General features: G+C 51.1%; 12 protein-coding genes across 12 annotated transcripts; 10 read left to right on the forward strand and 2 right to left on the reverse strand.

Annotated features, from left to right (window-relative positions):
- Nucleotides 1-271: 271 nt before the first annotated feature.
- Nucleotides 272-1552, forward strand: APUU_61395S (Zn(II)2Cys6 transcription factor; the record flags this gene model as incomplete). The annotated part of the gene is made up of 2 exons (XM_041694732.1): nt 272-358; nt 446-1552. The coding sequence occupies 2 exons, from the start codon at nt 272-274 to the stop codon at nt 1550-1552; spliced, it is 1194 nt and encodes a 397-aa protein (XP_041560533.1).
- Nucleotides 1553-2007: 455 nt separating this feature from the next.
- Nucleotides 2008-3678, forward strand: APUU_61396S (FAD-binding oxidoreductase; the record flags this gene model as incomplete). The annotated part of the gene is made up of 4 exons (XM_041694733.1): nt 2008-2340; nt 2402-3096; nt 3144-3352; nt 3407-3678. 4 exons carry the CDS (start codon nt 2008-2010, stop codon nt 3676-3678), a joined length of 1509 nt encoding a protein of 502 aa, XP_041560534.1.
- Nucleotides 3679-4715: 1037 nt separating this feature from the next.
- APUU_61397S (uncharacterized protein) lies at nt 4716-6294 on the forward strand (the record flags this gene model as incomplete). Its single annotated transcript, XM_041694734.1, has 5 exons — nt 4716-4825; nt 4872-4963; nt 5020-5391; nt 5441-5761; nt 5810-6294. 5 exons carry the CDS (start codon nt 4716-4718, stop codon nt 6292-6294), a joined length of 1380 nt encoding a protein of 459 aa, XP_041560535.1.
- Nucleotides 6295-6550: 256 nt separating this feature from the next.
- On the forward strand, nt 6551-8670 carry APUU_61398S (Zn(II)2Cys6 transcription factor; the record flags this gene model as incomplete). The annotated part of the gene is made up of 4 exons (XM_041694736.1): nt 6551-6596; nt 6651-6676; nt 6730-7545; nt 7594-8670. The coding sequence occupies 4 exons, from the start codon at nt 6551-6553 to the stop codon at nt 8668-8670; spliced, it is 1965 nt and encodes a 654-aa protein (XP_041560536.1).
- Nucleotides 8671-8973: 303 nt separating this feature from the next.
- APUU_61399S (uncharacterized protein) lies at nt 8974-9435 on the forward strand (the record flags this gene model as incomplete). Its single annotated transcript, XM_041694737.1, has 3 exons — nt 8974-9049; nt 9101-9229; nt 9284-9435. 3 exons carry the CDS (start codon nt 8974-8976, stop codon nt 9433-9435), a joined length of 357 nt encoding a protein of 118 aa, XP_041560537.1.
- Nucleotides 9436-9972: 537 nt separating this feature from the next.
- Nucleotides 9973-11491, forward strand: APUU_61400S (flavin monoamine oxidase family protein; the record flags this gene model as incomplete). Its single annotated transcript, XM_041694738.1, has 2 exons — nt 9973-10877; nt 10930-11491. 2 exons carry the CDS (start codon nt 9973-9975, stop codon nt 11489-11491), a joined length of 1467 nt encoding a protein of 488 aa, XP_041560538.1.
- A 355-nt stretch (nt 11492-11846) lies between these two features.
- On the forward strand, nt 11847-14097 carry APUU_61401S (putative C2H2 transcription factor; the record flags this gene model as incomplete). Its single annotated transcript, XM_041694739.1, has 5 exons — nt 11847-12840; nt 12889-13139; nt 13187-13293; nt 13345-13640; nt 13691-14097. The coding sequence occupies 5 exons, from the start codon at nt 11847-11849 to the stop codon at nt 14095-14097; spliced, it is 2055 nt and encodes a 684-aa protein (XP_041560539.1).
- Nucleotides 14098-14506: 409 nt separating this feature from the next.
- On the forward strand, nt 14507-16289 carry APUU_61402S (cytochrome P450; the record flags this gene model as incomplete). The annotated part of the gene is made up of 4 exons (XM_041694740.1): nt 14507-14641; nt 14688-14903; nt 14955-14978; nt 15036-16289. The coding sequence occupies 4 exons, from the start codon at nt 14507-14509 to the stop codon at nt 16287-16289; spliced, it is 1629 nt and encodes a 542-aa protein (XP_041560540.1).
- A 372-nt stretch (nt 16290-16661) lies between these two features.
- APUU_61403S (NAD(P)-dependent alcohol dehydrogenase) lies at nt 16662-17869 on the forward strand (the record flags this gene model as incomplete). The annotated part of the gene is made up of 2 exons (XM_041694741.1): nt 16662-16872; nt 16923-17869. The coding sequence occupies 2 exons, from the start codon at nt 16662-16664 to the stop codon at nt 17867-17869; spliced, it is 1158 nt and encodes a 385-aa protein (XP_041560541.1).
- A 95-nt stretch (nt 17870-17964) lies between these two features.
- APUU_61404A (glutathione S-transferase family protein) lies at nt 17965-18621 on the reverse strand (the record flags this gene model as incomplete). The annotated part of the gene is made up of 1 exon (XM_041694742.1): nt 17965-18621. One exon carries the CDS (start codon nt 18619-18621, stop codon nt 17965-17967), a length of 657 nt encoding a protein of 218 aa, XP_041560542.1.
- Nucleotides 18622-19056: 435 nt separating this feature from the next.
- APUU_61405A (transcription factor domain-containing protein) lies at nt 19057-20774 on the reverse strand (the record flags this gene model as incomplete). Its single annotated transcript, XM_041694743.1, has 3 exons — nt 19057-19950; nt 19995-20085; nt 20134-20774. The coding sequence occupies 3 exons, from the start codon at nt 20772-20774 to the stop codon at nt 19057-19059; spliced, it is 1626 nt and encodes a 541-aa protein (XP_041560543.1).
- Nucleotides 20775-21141: 367 nt separating this feature from the next.
- Nucleotides 21142-22150, forward strand: APUU_61406S (aromatic alcohol reductase; the record flags this gene model as incomplete). The annotated part of the gene is made up of 3 exons (XM_041694744.1): nt 21142-21177; nt 21224-21637; nt 21686-22150. 3 exons carry the CDS (start codon nt 21142-21144, stop codon nt 22148-22150), a joined length of 915 nt encoding a protein of 304 aa, XP_041560544.1.
- Nucleotides 22151-22544: the final 394 nt, after the last annotated feature.

Consider the following 22544-nt stretch of genomic DNA (forward strand, 5'->3'; position numbering starts at 1 on the left):
TCAGAATTAAACGGCAGCCTCTGCCCTACCTTCCATCACAAATACGATGCCCACTGCGATCCGAAGCTGATATTTTATGATTTGACGAAAGGATGGCTCATCACAGCGTATACTGAATTACTGCCTGCTTCATGGCCCGTGCCCCGATTACTCATCCTGTCTCGGTTCTTCAGGAGAACTGGAATCCGACTGTCTTCTCCAGGCAACAGCAGTCGGCCCCATGAATATATATAGTTACCCATCGACCAGATTACTTCTGGCTAGGTAAACCATGTTGGGTGCCTCTTCGATGCAAGGCCGGAGATACCATCGAAAGTCCCGAAATGGCTGTATGCAGTGTAAGAAGCGCAAAGTCAAGGTTGCTCACCCTATTTCCGTTAGTCTGTGTTAAGTTTCTCAATTATATCCTGTTTGGTCATGGCTCTGACAATAAAATGGGCTCTAGTGTGACGAGAGGAAGCCGAAATGCCAGAAGTGCGAGGTATACGGGGTCCCCTGTACATACGCAACGGGGGATAGCACCAAGACCACAAGCTCTCCGGAACCTTCGAGCGAGGGCTGGGCGCAAAAGGCCCCCGAAGGTGTTTCAGAGATCGAATCCGACTGTAGATCTACCATACCGGGCAGCTTACCTCTGTTTACCCTGGAGCTTCTGCACCATTGGACAACAGAAACCTCCCAGACACTTTCCGCCGAGCCAGAGGTGCAACTGATGTGGCGAGAGCAGGCTCCAAAGGTAGGGTTTACCACGCCCTTTGTTATGCATTCGATTCTCGCAGTCGCAGCATTGCACCTCTATCGTCTCTGTCCCGTGCACCGCAAACAGGAGTGCCTTGATCAAGCTCATGCCCACCATATGGCGGCTATGCAAGCCGTCGCGCCTAACATCAGCAATCTAATGGAAGAACAAGGAGCAGCGGTCATCTTGTTCTCATGGCTGACCTGTGTCTATTCATGCGGCCGCCCACATACCCAAAACGATACTCTGATACTTGGAGAAAGCGGCACCCCTGAGTGGTTGACATTCCTTCGCGGAAACAAGGTGGTCTTGGAGTCCAGTAGGGACATGTTTCGACGTGGAGTTCTTGCACCTGTCTTCAATAATGGGGCTCGACATTCGTACGTACGACGGAATACCCCAGCTATTGGTGGAGAGCAGTATGTATGGCGGGTGAGAGACTTTATCATGGAGCATGTCTCCGACAGTGCGGATCGGGAGATGTACATTGAGGCTGTGGATTCACTTTCCCAGTCGTATGCTTTCCTTATGACCGACGTATCACGCGCGGCAGACACCACCGTGGTCATGCCCTGGTTGTTTGAGGCTCCTGACCAGTTCATGGATTGTTTACAGCGGAGATCGCCACCCGCCTTGATCATATTCGCCTATTTCTGTGTTCTGGTGAAGAAGCTCGACTGGATGTGGTGGTTGGAAGGACTCAGTGACAAGTTCATGGCCGAGATCTTCAACGCACTCCATCCAGAATACCAAGAGTGGTTAAGATGGCCAAGTGAGGCAATTGGATGGACTTGTTTTGATGTCTTGGTATGAAATATGTAGATTTGCTTAAAAATGTAATGCAGTAATGTGACCATATCAACATTTTAGGGCTACGAACTCGAGCCTCATACTCATTTCAGAGACAATGACGCTGCTTTGACCATTTTCACGCTGCTGTAGCTTATTTCTCTTGTAGTTTGCTACAATCCTCTGATCGAGTCTTAAGCAGTGACATCCACCAGTTTCAGGATCCGAATCCGAACCCGAACCCGAGCGTCGATCAGTATCCACTTCTACGCGACGAATCCGAAGGTAACTGGAATTTCTGCCGATATTATAGGGATCTATCTCGCTAATGGGAATGCCTAGTTCGCTGTGCTTTCAGATCGGCCTGATGCGAACCCGATGGCACTGACCAAGCCAGGGGGTTTAAATAGGCCGTGTCCCAAGGCTTCATGCCTCCGTTTGTATGCGAGCAGGTTGCATCTCTGAAGACGACCTCAAAAATGGCAGGACGGATGCTTTATTTACTGGCCGGCGTGAGTCTGGGTGCCTGCAGCACCCTCAACGCATCCGCTGCGTTCAATCCAGGAGATATCTATGTGAGCCCCGGGGTATCGTCTGCCTGCGAGCAGCTCTATCACTCCTATCCTGCCGAAGTTCTTTCGCCTTCGTCCTCCAATTATACGGCGGAAACGAAGCTGTTCTGGGACGTTCGATCTGATCTGTCTCCTGCCTGTATCTTCCAACCGCGCAACGCCGACGAGGTGGCCGATGGAGTCAGAGTAATTTCTGACAACGATGCGCCGTTTGCTATTCGGGGAGGGGGGCATATGAATGTAGGTTGACTCTATCAATATGTTGCGAGTTCGTCGTTGAGCTGTTCTGAGCATGTCCTAGTTCCCCGGATCCAACAATATCGATGGCGGGGTTTTGATCACACTCAACAAATTACGTGAATACAAAGTCCACAATAATACAATTGAAGTCGGCCCAGGACTGAAGTGGATTGATGTGATTAGGGCTCTGGATCCGCATGGCCGTGTTGCCATCGGGGGGCGACTGAAGAATATTGGCGTGCCAGGTCTGACTTTGATCGGCGGCGTGCATTATTTCATCAACAAATATGGATTTGCCATGGACAATGTCGAGCGCTATGATGTTGTACTCGGAAATGGCACTCAAGTCATTGCTGATGCCGACACCAACCGCGATCTGTTCTGGGCCTTGAAGGGAGGTGCGAATAACTTCGGCCTGGTGACCAAGTTTACCCTGAAGACGTACCCTATTCCTAAGATCAGTACTACTATTCAAGCGTTTGAGGAGGACAGTATATATGACTTTATCAAGGCAGCGATGGACATGAGCCGTCTCGACGAGACTGAATCTATTGCTGCCGGAAGCGTGCTTACAGTCCAATATAACGCTACCACGAAGGCAGTTTCAGCCTCACTGTTGGGAGTACAAGAAGGGGCCAGTAACCCTCCATCGCAGTTTGCTAATTTTACAGCCATTGATGGACCTACAAAAGTGCATAATGTCACCACGTTGCGCTGGTGGACCGAGGACAAGATCACTCCCAACCAGATGTTCCGGTATGTGATTAAGCCCACTACAGAGCGTCGCTAATCTCCGTCAACAGAGTTGCTTTTACGATGCATTCTATAGTCCCTGATGCAGATCGGGTCTATGAGATGTACCAAGCATGGAAAGACGGCGTTGATACCCTCGCCGATGTCCAAGGGCTGTACCCAACATTCGTAATCAATCTGTGTCCTGCTGGTGCTGTCCGCGCAGGAAAAGCCACCGCGGTAGGTAATACATGGTATCTACCCATTGAGCCTACAATATGTGAGATCAGTCCCAATCATCCCTGCTGATTCCGCTAACCAAACACTCGTGCAGGGTGGCAATTCAGCACCGGCTGGGACCATGCCCAAGACGACCTTCGCGTGACGACTTGGTCCCGGAACTTGGGCGAGAGTCTTCACGAGGAGAACCGCCGACTGTCGCTGGCTAGAGAACACATCTACATGGGCGACGCTGGGGAGTTCCAGGATGCGTTTGCTACTTTTCCGCCGGAGAACATCGCGCGAATGAAGGAGATAAGGAGCGCGGTTGATCCGAACGGCGTCTTTAGCCGGCTGAACTGGGGTGGATTTAAGCTAGGTCAATAAACTGCAAATTATGTAATTCACTATTTGTTATTCCATGCTTCTATCCTTGATACATAAGGCTGATGCCCTTAACCGACAGGGGGCGGAATTATAGCGCAATCTGCACTGATGGGTTCGGTTATTCTTGGATAGCGGAATCTCATGTCGGGGTAAACGTCTGAATGACAGATAAGAATGCCTTTTATTCTGTATTTTACTGGCTGGCAGCTCTTTAGGCTTACCCCAGGGTGCAGGCTGATAAGGTCCACCCCCGTCGCATCCGGATGCGATTGGCGGACCAGCCTCGATCATCCTTCTCCCCGCAGTCTTGGGTGTAAAAAGAAGACATTCATGAGATATGGGGAAATGAGCTTGGGATTCTGATAGCGGCCTAGTATCAGTTCTGCCCTCTTTGTAAGATAGTGCTTCAGGGTGTGTACTATAGCAAGATATAGCCTCCTAATTCGTCCGCACTACGTACATCGTTCTGGGCAAAGAGACCGCGTGTTTGATAAGAAACGCCACGAACTCTCTGTGTACCGTCTATGTTTATTGCCACTAAGCTTGTAAATAATTAGGAGTCTCTGCCTTACCTGCACTTGGTAATCCCCGCATTGTCTGTATACATTAACGGCGCCCGCACCCTTCCCATATCTCTCAACTCTAACTCCAGTCGTATCTTCTACCAGATACCTTTCCACACTTGAATCCATCTTTGGCGCTAGTTTATCATGGAGCCCGGGGATAAAAAGACATCACCCGATGCGGCTGTCCCTTCAGACGAGATCGAGGCCAGCAAAAGCCACTATGAAGGGGAATCATTTGAGCTCAAGGTACCGATCTGGCAGATATATACAGTTTCCGAATTAACTCCATACTAGAAGGGCTTTTCGCGTCTCACCATCCTTTCCATGACCGTCATTCTGATGGCAACATGGGAGGCACTCTCAAGGTGGGTGCATGTCCTTTTCGTATAGTGGCACACACCGACTACGTTGAAGCACAATGGTGTCAGGGCTTGTTAGTGGAGGTCCAGTGTCGTTGGTATACGGTTTTCTATGTGGGTTGAGTCCATCCTGTTCGCTGCCGTGCAATCGACTGACCAGATGGTAGTGGCGATAACTGGAGCCCTGACAACTGCCGCATCTTTGGGCGAGGTTGCATCGATGTACGCGGCCCAGCTATCACCATAATCATAGTGCTAACCAGACCAGGTACCCAACTGCCGGCGGCCAGTACCATTTCACAGCAAAGCTTGCCCCAGAGCGGATTAAGAATGCTCTTAGCTGGGCCATCGGATGGATAGGTGAGTAAACACTGCCAGGAGTCATGGAATGATCACTAACATGGTCTTCGTTCCAGGTACATTCGGGTGGATTGCATTCGCAGCCAGCGCCCCCTTCCTATCGGCCACGATGATCCAGGGCGTCGTCGCTCTGCACCATGAATCATATGGGATGGAACGATGGCAGGGAACACTCATCTACTGGGCACTTATTGGCATGGGAACCGCCATCAATATCTGGGGGAGTCGTCTTCTGTCGGTCGTGGAGACTATTTCTCTAGTTGTTCACATTTGTGCATTCATCGCAATCTTCGCTGCAATGTGGGCTTGTACACCTGCTAAGCACTCCGCCGACTTTGTCTTTGCAACATTTCTGAACAGTTCTGGCTGGTCGAGCAGTGGGGTGGCGTGGTCTATCGGGATGCTTTCGAGTTGCTATGTTCTGGCTGGTATGTTGTCGCTTCTGCAATCGTCGATTTAGTAGCTAACGTCAAACAGGATACGACGGAGCGATTCATCTCGGAGAGGAAATGAATAACCCAGCCGTTGCAGTGCCGTACTGCATGCTGGGATCGCTCGCCATCAATGGCACTATGGGCTTTGCCTTCCTGCTGGCCCTGCTCTTCTGCATGGGCGACCTGGAGACGACGCTCGACAGCCCTACCGGATTCCCAGTTATTGAGATATTTCGCAGTACGACTAATTCTCGAGGCGCGAGTGCTGCCATGACGTCTTTCCTTATTCTTACTGCGTGGTTGGCTACCATTGCGCTGCTGGCGTCGGCGGCCCGGATGGTCTGGTCGCTCGCGAGGGACAAGGGTATGTCTCCATTCTTCGGTATAGGATGCTTGCAGCTAATGACAATAGCCATTCCTGGCTATAGATACCTTGCGAAACTGGACGCAAAGACTCAGCTGCCGACCAGATCGATCCTGGCAACCAGCACTGTCCTTGTTATACTAGGCTTTGTTAATATCGGATCCACGACGGCATTCAACGCCATTATTTCCCTTGCTGTTCTAGGGCTCCATGTATCATACCTGGTACCGGTAGCCCTGATGCTCTGGCACCGACTTTCAAGTCGAAGAACGTCTCTCGTCTACGGCCCCTGGCGGCTCGGGCGCCTGGGAGTCCCAGTCAACATTGTCTCGGTGGTGTATCTTAGTTACACGACTATGTTCATGGTGTTCCCGCCGTACCAGCCGGTCACTGCGGAGAACATGAATTATTCGTCTCTGATTCTCGGGGCAGTGTTGATTTTCAGCGCGGTGTACTGGGCGTGGAAGGGGAGGAGGGAGTATACAGGGCCCAACATTGAGATGCGACACAGCCAGGAAGCAGTAACTAGTTAGTCTGTTGTTGTGCAATATATACCCTAATTTATAGCTTGTGAACAAGATTCGGATCTCCCCGATGTTGAGATACCACGATGAACGCAAGATAAGCACCGCCCAGTCTGGGTGGGCCAGACCAGAAATGCTTTAAGTTTAGGCGTACGCCCAGCGGAATTAGACCGAATACAACCGTGCGGAGAAGTCTTGGCCTTGTCTGTCTTGAATCGTAATTCTGGGGAGCAGTGGAAGATCATAGTCATATACCAGCTTCACCATGCCTGACCAGCGCCCAGTGCCACGCAACCGTCTCAAAACTCGCAGTATGTATCCTGATCTCTATGAAACTATATAAATCGCCGGGCTAACAATTATAGCCGGCTGCCAGCGCTGCAAACAGAGGGTCGGTCGAGCGCGGAATCTGACCTGATATCAGCCCTGCTAACTGTAAATCAGAGAATTAAATGCGATGAGACATATCCCCACTGCAGCCAGTGCACCCGGAGGGCCTTCGACTGTCCGGGCTATAAGCGACCGTTGAAATGGTCTTCCAAGTATGAAGTCGCATCCAGCCGCAACGCTACAAGGGGAGCCAGCTCGCCCAATGGAACCAGTTTGACAGCGGAAACAGCAGCCGATGCTTTTCAAATCCCATCGCCGTCGTCTCTTCCTCGGGTTTATGCAATGGCGAATCTGGATTGCCACAATTCAGATGGCCTCCAAGCTACAAGCCCAGATGGAAGCCTCCCTGTTGAGACTCTGGCAGCTATGGAGAGACAGGACAACTCTTCCCCTAAGAATCAACACAATATCGACTCGATCAGCACTCTTCTTGATATGGAAGTTCTGGGGCAATTCAACCTCGAGCCAGAGAGCGAGACCGGGTGGCTTGAATGGGCAGACTTGTCTCTTCCACTCTCTATACCTCAACCCCTCGAAGACCAGGGAACGGGTATATCGCGGCATTACTTCGTGCAGGTTTGTCGAATAAACTCATGCTTTGATTCTGATACGAATTTCTTCCGCGTGGAACTGGGAAACCTCATGGCGTCTTCTCCTCTCATCTATCACTGTGTTCTTTCCATGTCTGCTGCTCATCTTGCAGTGCTGAAAAGTAGTATTATACCTTCTGCCCGGGATTATCGAACGAAGGCGCTGTCGTATCTACAGTCAGATATCTCATCCCTCAGGGACGCAAACAAGAGACGTGGTCCGGTTCTTGATGGAGCAGCAGAGGCCCTGCTGGGCAGTGTTCTAATCGGCATGACCGATGTGCGTACAATCCGATAATTATCAATAGGATATTGCTGACATTGACAGGCCTGGCATAATCCATCCTTTCTCGGGACGACTCATCTCCACGGAGCACGGGTCCTCTTCAAACGGTGGCTGTCCAACACTCAGTACGACAAGGGCCATCTAAATACACCCTCTCTAACCCCATCATCATCGCGCCTACGCAGCTTCATGACCGGTATCATGGTGTACTGGGAAGCCATGGCGTCCTTCCTTATAAACCAACCACTAGACGCCACGGCCTACCTTGATGCCTTTTGCGACCAGCCTTCATCCACGAAACTGCACCCCAACCCGTGGACAGGAATCTGTACTCCACTGTTTGTGTATCTTGCCAGGGCAGGGACTCTGGCACGACAGAGGTTGCTGTTTAAACAACTATCGATCATGACATCCCGCGGGGTTGCTGGCAATCAGCTCAAGGCTGATGTCCTCGAGTCGGCCAGGGATACTGAGCGGGCTCTGCTTTCCTATCAGGTCCCTAGCCAGGATATGGTCGAGGATGCTGCTGATCCGTTGACGCCTTTGGCTGACTTACAGGCGGTAGCTAGGATCTACAGGCTTACGGGGTTGTTAGAGGTGTATAGAAACTTCCCAGAGTTGTTGGACAGTTCTTCCAAAGGCTCTAGAGGTATCTCTGAAATGGAGATACATCGGCTGTCGTCATCAGAGAAAATCGCTGCTATGGCTGTCTCAACCCTGACGCTCATTTCTGGAATATCACAAACCTCGGGGGTGAACTGTCTGCTCTCAATCCCACTTATAGTCGCGGGCAGCACGCTACAGTCGACCTACGATGCTCCTCGACGGCAGGCTTCAAGCAACTCCTCATGGGACACCTTATCCGCAGAGATCATATCCATTTCCAGTCATGATAGCGTCCAGCTACACTGGCGAGACTTTGTCCGAACACGCTTGGACGCCGTACGTGGATACGTCGGGCTCGCATCAGTTTCCAGGGCACGGGAGATCTTGGACAAGGTATGGGCTAGGAGCGATATTCAGTCTGCAGTAGGAGTGTCCAGTACTGGGGCCCCTCAGCAGTTCGTCCAGTGGACTGAGGTCATGGTGGAGGAGAAATTGGAGACTGTGCTCGGTTAGACCTGTATCAACAGGGCTACTTCACCTGCTGTACGACTTATTGCTTATCTCTGCACTTAATAATCATAACATCCTACGTTATCCACATGCTGCCTAGGATTATCTTCGAGAGGGATGCGCGGGTTCTTGGGTCTTCCCAATTCGGCAAAAAAGTGCATCTATCGCCAGTGTGCGATTGGGCTTCAAGTCAGCCGGAATTCCGCTATCTGGGGATTGATTCCGATATATGAGTCTAATTTAAAGCAGGCAGATGGCTCCGTTATCTAATTCATATCATTTCTAAACAGCTCGCTTTCATGCAAAATGCCGTTCCAAGTTAAGGACAAGACCGAGCGCTTCAAGCTTCCTGCATTGGCCGGAGTTCCTAATGTATTCTTCAGTAGGTCTTACGCCTCTCTATATCGATGCCGTCCGTGCTCACTTAAGCTAGATGACTTGATCGGGACTGAAAGGAAGGATGTCGCTGATCCCATCGTCGGCGCCTGGTTCCGCATGGAGAAGGGGCCGGAGTCGACGCCGCCAACATATGAATACGATGAGTTTGGCGTTGTGATTGACGGTATCCAGATCTTCATGAGAGTCTACACTGGTAATCCGCTAATATGATCTATAGGAGAATTCAACTTCCGCGATGAGACAGGAGAATCAACCACGGTGAAGACAGGCGATGTGTTCTTCTTCACCAGGGGAAGCACAATTACCTTTTCTTCAGACAGTTATGGACTTGCAGTGAAGTGTCGGACTGAGCGATTTGCGAAGCTGTAACATCTTCCAATTTAGACTTCTAGATTTGTATAGTTCGGCTGTAGTGAGCATAGCCAGTGGTATACAGTCTGCCCAATATCAGAATGCCCATCGTTCCTTCCTGCATTATATTGAGCATCGTACGTTACTATTCAGTCTACCGCACTTTCTTAAATATTATCAGAAGTAGAGGGAAAGAGCAACCGACGTCAGACTCGGTCGCTCCTTCCAATCGGACACTGGCGCTGCTTCCCATTCCCTATCGTATCCTCATCGTTACTCCGCATTGTTTGGTATTACTGCGGGCTTAGTGACTGGAGAAAGCATAGCTGTCCCAAATAGGCAAAAAAGTGCGGTGGCCAATGCCGTCAATTCCTCAGTGCTTGGCCTCCTCTGCCAATCGCAATCTCTAGTACTGCTCTCCAGATGGGCCCATGGTCTGTTGTTTCGGGCATTCCAAATCAGTTCCGCGTTATTCAATAGTGATGCGGTAATATATTCATAGCCAGGGCCGCCCGCAAGGGCACCCATTTACTGCAGCACGGCGGAATAACAGCCATGTCTCGCTCCAGAGAAGGGTATCTATGGACACCAGCTGAGGCAACTGAGGGTCTTGAAACGGCCGCAGTACAATCCAGTTCTCCCAAGATCAAGGAACACTACGATGTTATTGTCATCGGCGCCGGGTTCGCCGGCCTCATAGCCGCCCGCGACTTATCTCGAAAATATAATCTCAATGTCCTCCTCGTCGAAGCGCGCGATCGAATCGGCGGTCGTACTTGGACAGCAAAGGTATTGGGCGAGGATCTCGAGATGGGAGGAACATGGGTGCATTGGGCGCAGCCACATCTGTATGCTGAGCTTCACCGGTATGGGCTACATCGGAACCTAAAGACATCGGCTGGGACTTCTGCTCCTGTGAGCCAGTCGTTTACCCCGGCGTCAGGGGAAGTAGAGGACGTTTCGATTCCTGACTGTGGCTCGGCCCTTGAACGGGTTGCTGCGAGGGTATTCTCTATCGATGGCCTGGATAGCAGAGCTTTGATGCCATACCCGCATGATCCGTTACGGGAACCGGCCCTTTGGACAAAATATGATCATGTTACTGTGAAGGACCGGCTTAATGCGTTACATGATATTCCCCAGCGAGACAAGGAGCTGTTCGAGTCCAACACCAATACATTTGGCAGTGCACCGGGCAAGGATATCGGCTTTGTGGAGGCGTTACGGTGGTATGCACTCGGCGGGCATACATTCGCTGGGGTTATGGAGATGGCTGGTATCTTCAAGATTGGGAATGGAGGCATGACTGCGTTTGCGCGTGCCATCCTCGAGGAATATACTGGTGCTCGGCTCTTCAACACAGCGGTCTCTGCAATCCGCAATACGTCGAGGGGCGTCGAGGTCACCAGTGTGCATGGACAGACGTTTACAGCAAAGGCCCTCATCTCAACTATCCCACTGTGAGTTGCTATCACACTATTGATCATTCGGTTCTAACGGGTGTCGTTCTAGTAACTGTCTCGGTGATATCAAGTTCGACCCTCCTTTATCCCCTTTACGTCAAGAAGCTGTCGCAAATGGACACATCAACAAGGGCGCAAAGATTCACTTCAAGCTTGGCGAAACCCTTCCAGGCTGGTTCTGGACCGGCGATGGCTACGGCGACTCCAGCTTCCTGTTTGCATTCTCCGACCACAATGGAACGCAGACATCAGGACCATCAGGGACTTGGTGCATTGGGTTTGGATACAATGGGAAGCTCACCGACAAGAAGAACTCAAGACACATTCTCGAGCAGTTCAAGAAGAATATCAAGCCTGGCGCTGATATAGAGATATATGCAACGCACGACTGGATGAATGATCCTTACGCCAAAGGGGTCTGGGCGTGCTGGGGCCCGAATAGTGTATCGAAGTATCTGCAGGAACTACAGCAGCATCATGGACGAATTGTCTTTGCGAGTGCAGACTGGGCAGATGGATGGAGAGGGTTTGTCGATGGGGCGATTGAACAGGGCCAGACTGCTGTGCGAGAGACTTTGAAATTGGTGGAGCAGCCGAGGCCAAAGCTATAATTTATAAGTATATTCTGGAATGAAGTGGATATATCATCTTAAAGGGGTGGGATGAGGCTATCCACCAAAAGCAGTCTCCTATGTGCATTGCTGTAATGCTGTAACCAGCTTGCTATTGTAGTAAGAGCTGCTCGGCAGTTGAGCCGGCAGTGGAGTCCGACTGTGGCGACCACGAACCGTGGAATGCAGATTGACATTTCTCTGCTTTGATTCGCCAGATCAGACCCCAGTTATGGCCAGTTCTGGATTGGACCCCCGCATTCCACCACTCCAGCTCCGCGCTTTTCAATCCGCCGTGGCGGTATTCGCAGCGTCTTAATGCGACCATCCACCACCAGATACCCCAGTACTCACCATGGACACTGGGCAGTTCCAATGTCGCGTCTGCTCTAAACGATACAAGCGCAGAGAACACCTTCAGCGCCACAGCAGTTCTCATACCTCCGATCGGCCCCATCGCTGCCCGTCATGCGACAGCACTTTTCAGCGAACGGACGTCCTCAGGCGCCATATACGAACATGCGCTGGAAAGGAAACAGACAGTTTCCAGGTTGGAGGACGACGACGCTCTTGTAGTCGCTGCATCCGGCTCAAGAAAGCCTGCAATTCAGCGCAGCCATGCCAGCGCTGCTTGTCGCAAGGCGCCCACTGCCAATACTCCGCCGCCACAGCCACCTCTGGCAGGAAACAGTCGGACGCCTCCAGCTCGACGATTGACCTTCCCAATCCTGCTGACATCGACTCCGATTTTGCCAGATTTGAACGCAGTTTCATGCCGGCTACGGCCTTCACTCTGGATCTGCCCGGTCCGCAGCTGGGCTTGATGCCCAGTCCATCAGACACTCCATTCTTCCCTGCAGGCCTTGACTATTCAAGCCTTAGCTGGCAGGACTTCTTGACGATGACAAGTGAAAGTGAAACCCTCCGGACTCCGCCAATGATGGACACCGACTGCATCCGATCGCTGCGTTTCCTGGAGAAGTTCACCAGCAATACAGGCTTCGTCGCCAGTTTCGACTGTGGGACTGAATCCCAGAGAGCAAGCATTCTATCACCGACGCTTCTAGGCTCAGCAGGTTGGCTGGATAACTCTCTATCTCTCAAGACGCATCAAATACTGTTACTGGTGAAGGAGGTGGTCACTATAAAGCCTCGCAACAGTGCTGTCTCGCTGGACTGGTCCCCTGTTTTGGAGCAGATGTGTCTTGAATTCTTTTCGCCTCCCAATCTTCGCAAATACCTCGAGTTCTACTGGTCCATATGGCATCCAAATGTCAATATTGTTCACCGGCCTAGCTTTAACCCTGTCCAGGCGAAGCCGGCTGTTCTGGCCACCATGGCTCTGATCGGTAGGAACCTTCACTTGTCTTCCTTGTAGTTGTATCTGATCTCGATAGGAGCCTGTGTTTCCCCCGATCCATCGGATAGTCAAAACGCCCAGACGTGGTTCAACTGTGTTGAAGAGTTGGTCTTTATTGACGAAGACTTCAACAGCGACGTCTCCTTCTCATCGGGTACTCTGGGCGCTCATCGAAACAAGATCCAGGCTCTTCAGGCAGCATACATGGTCTGTCTGTATCAAACATGGGAAGGAAATGATGCCAGTAAGCGCAGAGTTCGTCGCAATCGATTTGCGACTCTTGTCTCTGTAAGCCAATTGCCCATGTTCGCATTTTCGTGCTAACAACTGTGAAGACAGCACGAGATATTGGGATCCCCATGGCCAGGCATATAAACTATAGCCAGCAAACGAGATGTGAATTCGACTGGATGCAGTTTGCTGTTCGCGAGGAATTCGTCAGGTGCGAATCATCTCAATAGTCTTATTGTGCTTGACTGATTTATTCAACCAGGCTACTTACGTGGATATTCCTGCTCGATACCGCGTTTACGATATTCAACAACCTCCCTCCTCGGATGGTGATCAAGGAAATGAAGATCCATACGGCCGTCCCAGAGGCCTGCTTCCAGGCTATGACTGCCGATGAGTGCTACGAGCAGATCCAGCTTTGTCTGCCGTCTGAAAGTCTCTACTGGAAGATCTCGCTCTGTAGCGCCTTTCAGACCCTCTGTAAAGACACATTGGAAGTTAGAGTGCGTGATGGTCTGGCGGCCTTGGGACCGTTGAACTTATTTGCCTTGACCTCAGGTAAGTCTCTACTATCGAAACTGTCTAACCAGTGTACTAATCAAGACCAGCTATCCACTCGCTTATATTTCAGTACCGGAATTCTTGGGGGAGCCTCCAGCTCCTATCCCCGGTCCACCACGCCGTGAACAACTGGAAGACTGTCTGGCAACAGTTTGCCTCGTCCCTGGTTCCGGGAATGTCGCCTCACGTAACGGTCAATCACGACGATCTACAGCCTGAAAACATGTGGAAACGGGTTGGGTTCTGCAGTTACTGTCCCGAATACTGGCTGTTGGCCAACCTCATGACGGACAAGCTCACGGCACGGAGTTCAACTGGTAGTCCTGGGATGAATGAGCTGGAGCGGCTGGATGATGGGCCACTGGACTCGATTTTGGATAAATATGACCAGACGAGCATGCGCCAGGTGAATGATTTGATTCTCAGCCTGTCTGATTTCCGGATAGCGGGATGACTCCCTGCTTTGGGGCATCATGTATCTTTGCTAGAATATGCAACGAGGTGTTGTAACCAATTAACACTCCGAATTACATACCTTTAATGTGTAATAGCTTTTCACATGGCGATTATCCTGTTCGTCAAGGTTTGTCCTCCCACCTCCACTCCGCTGCGTCTCCCACAGTCTCCCACCGTCTCCCACCTCCGTCTCCGACTCACCTTCTACACCTGGGGTACACTATGACGATCCAAGTAATTCGCTAGTTAAACTCTTTGGATGAAGCTTAATTGTAGGTCTCGAGGTGAGCACATAAATATGAGCAACGGCCCCCGTCGCTGCCCACCAGTCGGATCCCGGAGCTCTTCATATCAGTCTCTACGATACCCAAACCCAGCCTCTCCTTGATACCATATAATATTTTGAGATGCTTCCAATTACCCCAATTCTTGTGGCGGTTGCCACGACTGCCCTCATTTACCGGCTTCTTCAAATCGGTCGCCGTCCCAAGAACTACCCTCCGGGCCCTCCAACCCTACCTATACTCGGCAACATCCACCAGGTTCGATGTCTGCCCCAGTATATCCTACTGTATCTAACGTCCGTAGATGCCCAGCCAGGACGCTCACCTCCAGTTCGAGAAATGGGCGCGCGAGTACGGTCCCATTTACAGTCTCATGCTCGGCACTCAGTGCATGATTGTTCTATCAAGCGATATGGCTGTCAAGGAGCTCCTTGATCGCCGCAGTGGAATCTACTCCTCCAGGCAGGATATGTATATTGGTCAGCAGCTGTGCAGTGGCTCGCTCCGGATGCTGATGATGGTAAGTCTATCAGGATGGAAACGACGACCCTTATGCTGACCGTATATACAGAAATACGGACCAACATGGCGAATGGTGAGCGAACAAAATCTATAACAACCATTATTTCGCAGTAGCTAACAATTATTTTAGTTCCGCAAAATGGTTCACGGTCTCCTCAACGTCGTCACATCGAAAAGCTACATCCCCTACCAGATGCTCGAGAACAAGCAATTGCTCTACCAGTTCCTCACCGAACCTGACGACTTCCTCAAGCACATCCGCCGATACTCCAACGCTCTCACAACAACCATGGTCTTTGGCTGGCGCACACCTACCTACGATGACCCCAAGATGATGCAGCTCTTCGACGGCTTCAACGAGTTCGCAGACTTAAACCAGACCGGCCCAGCTGCCTTCGTCGACTTCTTCCCCTTCTTCCAGAAACTCCCTTCCTTCCTGCTCCCCGCGAAGAAGAAGGCAATGGAGCTCCATAAGCATGAGAAAGCGCTGTACAAGGGCCACTGGCTAAAAGCAAAAGAGGACATCCGCAACGATAACATCAAGCCGTGTTTCTGTATTGGCATGAACGAGGCGCAGAAGAAAGACGGGTTCAGCGATGACCAGGCTTCTTATATCTCGGGGACTTTGCTGGAGGCTGGCTCGGATACGACGTCGAGTACCCTGTATGCATTTGTCCAGGCGATGCTCCTTTACCCAGATGTCCAGCGCAAGGCACAAGAAGAAATTGACCGCGTTATCGGGACGGAAAGACTTCCTGTGATGGAGGACCTGGATGATCTGCAGTATATCCGCGGCTGTATGAAGGAAACGCTGCGCTGGATGCCAACGACTATCATGGGCGCCGTCCCGCATGCAGTTACCCAGGACGATGAGTACATGGGGTACTTCATCCCCAAGGGTGCTGGGGTACTGCACAACGTCTGGGCTATTGGCATGGACCCCGAGCGTCATCCCAACCCGAGACAGTTCAACCCGGACCGGTTCAAGGACGATCGCCAGAGTCTTGGTGACGCTGCTGCAAACCCTGATGGCACCAAGAGAGATGCGTTTACGTTTGGTGCTGGTCGCCGCATCTGTCCTGGGATTCACGTTGCCGAGCGGAGTCTGTTCTTGGGTATCTCCAGGATTCTGTGGTCGTTTGATATCAGACCGGCGAAGGATGCGGATGGGAAGGATATTATTCCGGATCAGGAGCGCTTGACGCAGGGGTTTGTCTGTATGCCTGAGGAGTTTCCGGCGAGTATCACGCCGCGGTCGAAGGAGAGGGCTGATATGGTTCGAAAGGAGTGGGAGGAGGCCCAGAAGGAGTGTCTGGATCCGGAGTCGAGGCAGTGGTTGCAGTCGCCTGTGGATTCGAAGAAGGCTTTACGGGGGATGTCTTAGTTTAGAATCATTTTACTTGTCTTCAAATATATCTGTCTTTGATGAAATATTAAAGTATTCTCGAGTCTTGCAATAATCTGTACTATTGAGTTGTCGAGCAGCAGTGTACTTGATACTGCCTAAGGTTCCACGTAGCAACAGACAAATAGTCGTCACGTCGATTACTTTCTTGACCATGGTTGCCCACCTGCTAAGCCAGTAAAAGCCAGTTAAAAGCCAGTTCTCTCTGATTATGAAGCTATCCCACAGCCCCATCCCACCCCCACCGACCTCCGCCAAAGCTTCTCGGCAGATCAGCCCCACCCACTGCCGGTGGCCCAAGTTAATATCAAGCCTGTTGCCTGAGTATCTTCGTCGAGACAAACATAAACCATGGCAGCTGAAAAGTCCCCCCGCGCCCTCATCTCATACGGCCCGCTCAAGGCCGGAGGATGGAAGCTGGAGAATGTCTCGCTACGCCCGCTGCGAGAGAAGGAGCTCCTCGTTGAAATGGTCGCGTCGGGGATCTGTCAGACGGATCTCCATTTTGCAGGTGCCGAAACCGGCTTTGGCATGCACTATCCTCGGGTTATGGGTCATGAAGGTCTGTATTCTTTCTTTTTGCTTTGAGGGTATTGCTAAGGGAAGACGCAGGCGCTGGATATGTCCGAGCTGTTGGCCCTGGCACGAATGTAGCCAGTGTCGGGGACTCGGTCATTATGTCGTTCTCGTCGTGCAAGGCCTGTGAGCCCTGTGAGAGGAGTCATCCTGCGCATTGTGCTGAGTTCAACGCGATTAATTTTGTAGCTGGGCCGGAGGACTATGTCTTCAAGGAGGCTTCGTCGGAATCTACCTCGAAACCAGATATCTATGGAAGGTTCTTCGGGCAGTCGAGCTTTGCGAGCTTGTCGATTGTTCAGGAGGACTCGATTGTCAATGTATCCGGGCTCGTGGAGGAGCAAGATCTGGCCTTGATGTCGCCGCTGGGGTGCGGTATTCAAACAGGCAGTGGTGCAATCATCAATGCAGCTGCTGCAGGTCCTGGTGACCGAGTAGCAGTTATCGGTCTCGGGGGCGTTGGTTTGAGTGCAGTTATGGGTGCGAAGATTGCTGGATGTAAACAGATTATCGGCATTGACCGACATGAGTCGAGGCTGGAGCTTGCAAAGGAACTGGGTGCCACGCATGTGGTCAGAGTTGATCCATCGATGGCCTTGCAGGATGTCACTGATGCTGTCGTCGCTATTACCGGTGGTTTAGGGACGAATATCACGCTGGATACAACTGGTGTGCCACCTTTGATCGCCGAAGGTGTCAAGATGACGGGATTCAAAGGGAAGATTCTACAGGTTGGGACAGCGCCTGAGACGGCTGCTCTGGAAATACCTATCCACGAGTTTATGGTCTCAGGAAAACAGTTCATGGGCGTCGTGGAGGGTGATGTTGTGCCCCAGGAGTATATACCCAAGTTGATATCCTGGGTGAAGGAAGGCAGATTACCCTTGGAAAGGGTTGTGAAGTATTATCAGGCCGAGGACTTTGAGACTGCAATCCGTGATATGCAGTCGGGACAGACAGTGAAGCCTATTATCTTATGGTGATGTGTTATTTATTTAATCCAATTGATCCTGTATCAATAGCTCTTCGCCTTCAGCACACTTCCATCTACCCAGGCCTAGTTGCGATACGTAGGACCTTATAGAGACAAAATGCTGTCCAATCCTTCCTTCTCGAGCGTAGCCTTCACTGTCTCCCTCTTCTCAATATTCTCCACGAGCCGTGTATACTTTGAATACGACGTCAAGACAAGGCCACTGGACTTGGCCCACCGATACATGGCATACAAAAGGCCATCAACTGCAGTAAGGTCATGGCCCACTGCAAACGCCACTTCATCTCTCAACCGGCTCTCTATGTATTCAAAACACCCAATGGCGTTCTCTTTGGCCTTCTCCTTAATTCCGTTGTGGATTTCAGGGTCGTCCGACGTTGTCCATCGCCAAGGGCGAAACAGGTGCCCGAATGCACTTGCGTGGACGGTTCCCGAGAGGTAATTCAGCCACTCGTATACTCGGACAGTCTCAAGTGGTGTTTGCCCCATGAGCTTCTTCTCTTTGGAGAGCTGAGATATGATGGTGCAGACGGCAGGGAATTCGGTGATGACTTCATCACCGACAAGTATAACTGGCACCCGCATCTTGGGGTTCACATCGCGGTAGTCTTGCGGGAATACCATTTCATTCCCCCTAGCCTCGACCTTCAAGGGTGTAAAATCGAGGCCAGCTTCATGCAGGAGGATATGTGGTGCTATGGAGCAGGATCCTGGCCAGAAAAAGAGTTTGATATCTGTCATGGTGGCTGCTTGATTATGCGATTTTGACGGAAATCAATAATTGGCAGATACACCGGTTGCTCTCTTATAGGATGGATCTCATCGTCTCTTAATAATCCAGACATGCATCTGGTGCATCTGGTTGCTCTGCATCCCGCACAGCCGATCCCGTCGGCGCTGATGCTGACCAGCCAACATTCACATGCTGATGCAATCCAGCCTCCCACCGGCAGCTACAGGCGCTGTGTCTGTGCGCTGTAGTCGCACTTTCCCTGGTTATGCTGGTTGTTGGTTGCTCTTTCCTGTCGAACCGATATCTGTCTCGCAGGAAGGCACGAAGTCGCCACAAAGTAGGAAGCCGCAACTGGCCCTGGTCCTGGTATGGAAAGAGCGGCAAATATTCAGTGGGCTTCTGAGGTATTCCAGACAAGTCAGTCTTTACCATCGTGTGTAAAGTTACTTGTGTCCAAACCAGTGAACGCCTACGGACGTCTCGTTCCGTGTAGCAAACACTTCCTGCGACAACCTTTCTATCTGATCCCAACGTCGGTCCCGTCGAACAGACTCATGGTTCTTCCAGTAGGTATACACGTCACGGGCTGTGTGCCAGCCTTCATCGTGCTCTTCTCTGACTGGATCAGTACGTAGGTTCTGTAGTAGACACGCCAATGCGTCCCATTCGATGTATGTCTGAAAAAGCCAAAGCCATTGCTTCCCCCCTTCATATCTTCTAAGTTCTCCGGCATCCTGCAAGAGCTTTATGCACCCTTGTCGGGCGTCCTCTGCTGTCTGATCGATAGCTGCTAATCTCAGCTTGTCAAGGATGAGTCGGATGGACCATCTGGTGACCTTATCTATAGGGATACTATCATCACAATGTGAGAGATACTGGTCCTCGATGCGCTTCTGGAAGAGATCAATCGCGTGGCGCTTTTGCTTCGTCGACAACGATATATACGCGTTGGCCTGATCGAACCCATCAGAAAAGACCATCTGCCGGGCAAAGTAACTGCCCTCAAAGCGCACAAGGCTATATAACATCTCCGTTCGGTTGTGTCCACAAACTGGGGGGCTACTCATCTGAGGATGAAGGTCAGCATCCCCTATATTTGATGGCAACCGCGTATTGAACGAAGACTCCAGAATACAAGGCTCCGACTGGCGGTCTTCCGCAGCCCGGATATCCAGAATGAAGAGCTGCCACCAGAGTCGCCGGCGCATTTCCACCTCGAATGGCGGCTGTCCGAGGGCTTCTCCGTCTTGGTTAAGTCCCATCTTGAGAGCCATGCCAGTAGCGAGCCCAACCAGCGCGTAGACGTCGGGACCATCTTGGTCGCTTCTCCCAATTGTCTAAACATTTAGAAAGTCAACAATAGATGGGTCGCGGGCCTTACCAGGTAAAGAGTGAATGCTTGCAGTACAGTCATGTCGGTCGAGTTCAAAAGGTCCAAATGAGAAAGCAGATACTCGACTCCAATTCGATATCTATGTATTTTAGCAACAGAAAAGGTTTTCGTATCTGATATGGGTTACCTCTTCAGCAGGATGCCTCTTTCGCCCTCCAGCTGTGTTTTACAGGCTAGCGGAGACATCGCTGCAACGGCTGCGTAGTATATCGCGAATAGCAAACATTCTGCCGCAATATCCATCTTTTCTCGGCTGCAATTTGCCCTCACAACCAGCTGCTGTACCGACGGAGTATGGAATATCTTGAGGAGGGGATCCACAACGTCCAGGTACTGCTGCCAAATGAGCATGGCCGATGCCAACGACGGGCGGAAAGCCGTGAGATCAATGGCCGCTTGTGGTCTGAGAAGACTTGACGAGCGGTTTGCAGCAGGAGAGTGCGATGGGCCTGCCATTAGACTCTGGAATGAGCCTTGCAATGGAGGTACTTGGACGTTCTCGATGTCTGGAGCTTGATAGCTCCCATTCCCTCCCCGCGAGGAGGTCGCTCCAACTGCGGAGGGACATTCCTCAGCAGCTGCAGTGTTTAACCCCAGAGATGCCCCGCGTCTATCAACATCCGGCCCGTGAGAGGGCCGTGGCGGAGGGTATTGACAGTGGATGTGGACCTTGACGCAGTAGGAGCACGGATGCGACCGGTCGCATTTGATCTTGCGGCGGCGGCATTCAAGGCAGGACCGCCCGGGGGCGACCTCTCGACGATGCATTTCTCAGCAAATCAATTCGCAATCGAGTGAGGATTTGAGGTTTTCTATCGTGATTCATGGTAAAGCGGAGGGCGGAGAGCGGAGGACGGAGAGAGCGACAGAAAGAGAAATTGATCAGGACATGGAGAGTGTTTATTGGCTGGAGCGGAGGACGGAGGACGGAGCGGAGCATAAGAGCATTTGCAAGCATAATTATTACAATTAATCTGCTCTGTACAATTAATCACCCAGTATGCTACTGCAAGGGTATATAAGGGCTCTTCAGCATGGAATTCAGTGACAATTCAACAGCATCACTTTCTTCTACTGCTCTAGACTCTTCTATAACTACATCCAAGTCTCTTCTACAACAACACAACAAACAACAATGACTTCTCCATTGAAGAACATCGCCATCGTCGGAGTAAGTAGCTCTACCTAGTCTATACATCCATGCTAACTGCAGACAGGCCAGCGGCAGCATTGGCAAGATCATTCTTTCAGGCCTTCTGAATTCCAAGGACTTCAATATCACCGTCTTGACTCGCTCCTCCAGCGAAGCAACCTTCCCTGCCGGCGTCACTGTCCGCAAGTCCGACTTCTCCAGCGGCGACCTGCAGAAAATTTTTAAGGGACAGGATGCTGTGATCTCCGCAGTGGGCGCAACTGGATTTGCAGACCAGAAGAAGCTCATTGACGCCGCTATTCATGCTGGTGTTTCCAGGTTCCTGCCCTCCGAGTTCTCGGCAGACAGCCTGAACGACGCTGTGCTTGGCCTGCTTCCTCTCTTCGGTCAAAAGAAAGAGGTCATCGAGTACCTGAAGTCCAAGCAGTCCGATTCTTTTACTTGGACTGGAGTGGCCACTGCTCCCCTGTTCGACTGGGTAAGCTTCCTCAATAGCTCGCATGCCGCTATATACTGATGTTGGTAGGGCATTAACAATGGCTTTCTTGGCTATGACATTGCCTCTCGCTCGGCTATAATCTGGAATTCTGGTGACAAAAGATTCACTGCCACCAATGAGAAGCAGTTGGGTGATGCTGTGGTCGCGGTCCTGAAGCGTCCTCAGGCTACTGCCAACCAGTATCTCTACGTCTCCTCGGTCGATACAACCCAGAAGGAGATTCTGGCTGCTTTGGAGAAAGCCACGGGGGCGCCGTGGAGTACTCAGAATACTACTACCGAGTCCGAAGTCAGCGAAGGCACCAAGAAACTCCAGGCGGGTGATTTCAGCGGTGCTCTCACCCTGGTCCGCGCCACCACTTACGGCGACATCCCCGGCTTGGGCTCTAACTATGCAACTGATAGGGTCCTCGCAAATTTGCTACTAGGGCTGAAGGAGGAAAGCGTTGAAGACACTCTTCAGAGAGTTGTTTCTGAATATAAGTCTGTTTAAATCTTTCATCAACAGATCATTGGTAGCAGACGACACAATATATATTCCGCTAGAATAGACAATTTTCAACGTTTCGGAAAAACACATGTTTATTCAGTACCAGCACTAGCAAGATATCAATATTTTAGTTTCTACAGCCTACTTTGTATCTTCATTTATTTATTATTCTTTTGAATGAAATTCAGTGTGGAAGACGTACCAAATGCTGCCTGAGGCGCAAGCTACAGACAGCCAATCGGAATCGACGGGAGAAGGATGTGCCGATTAATGATCACGTGCAGCTGTTTTGTTGTTGTGATGGAATCTTCTCCGGCTTCAAGCACGAGGTCGCTGCATTGCTCATGTCTGAGCTGCCAATTACTGCTCCTATATTTGAACATCCCTTCTGTGTCTA

This window comes from Aspergillus puulaauensis, chromosome 6, assembly GCF_016861865.1.
Source record: "Aspergillus puulaauensis MK2 DNA, chromosome 6, nearly complete sequence".
Lineage (NCBI taxonomy): Eukaryota > Fungi > Ascomycota > Eurotiomycetes > Eurotiales > Aspergillaceae > Aspergillus > Aspergillus puulaauensis.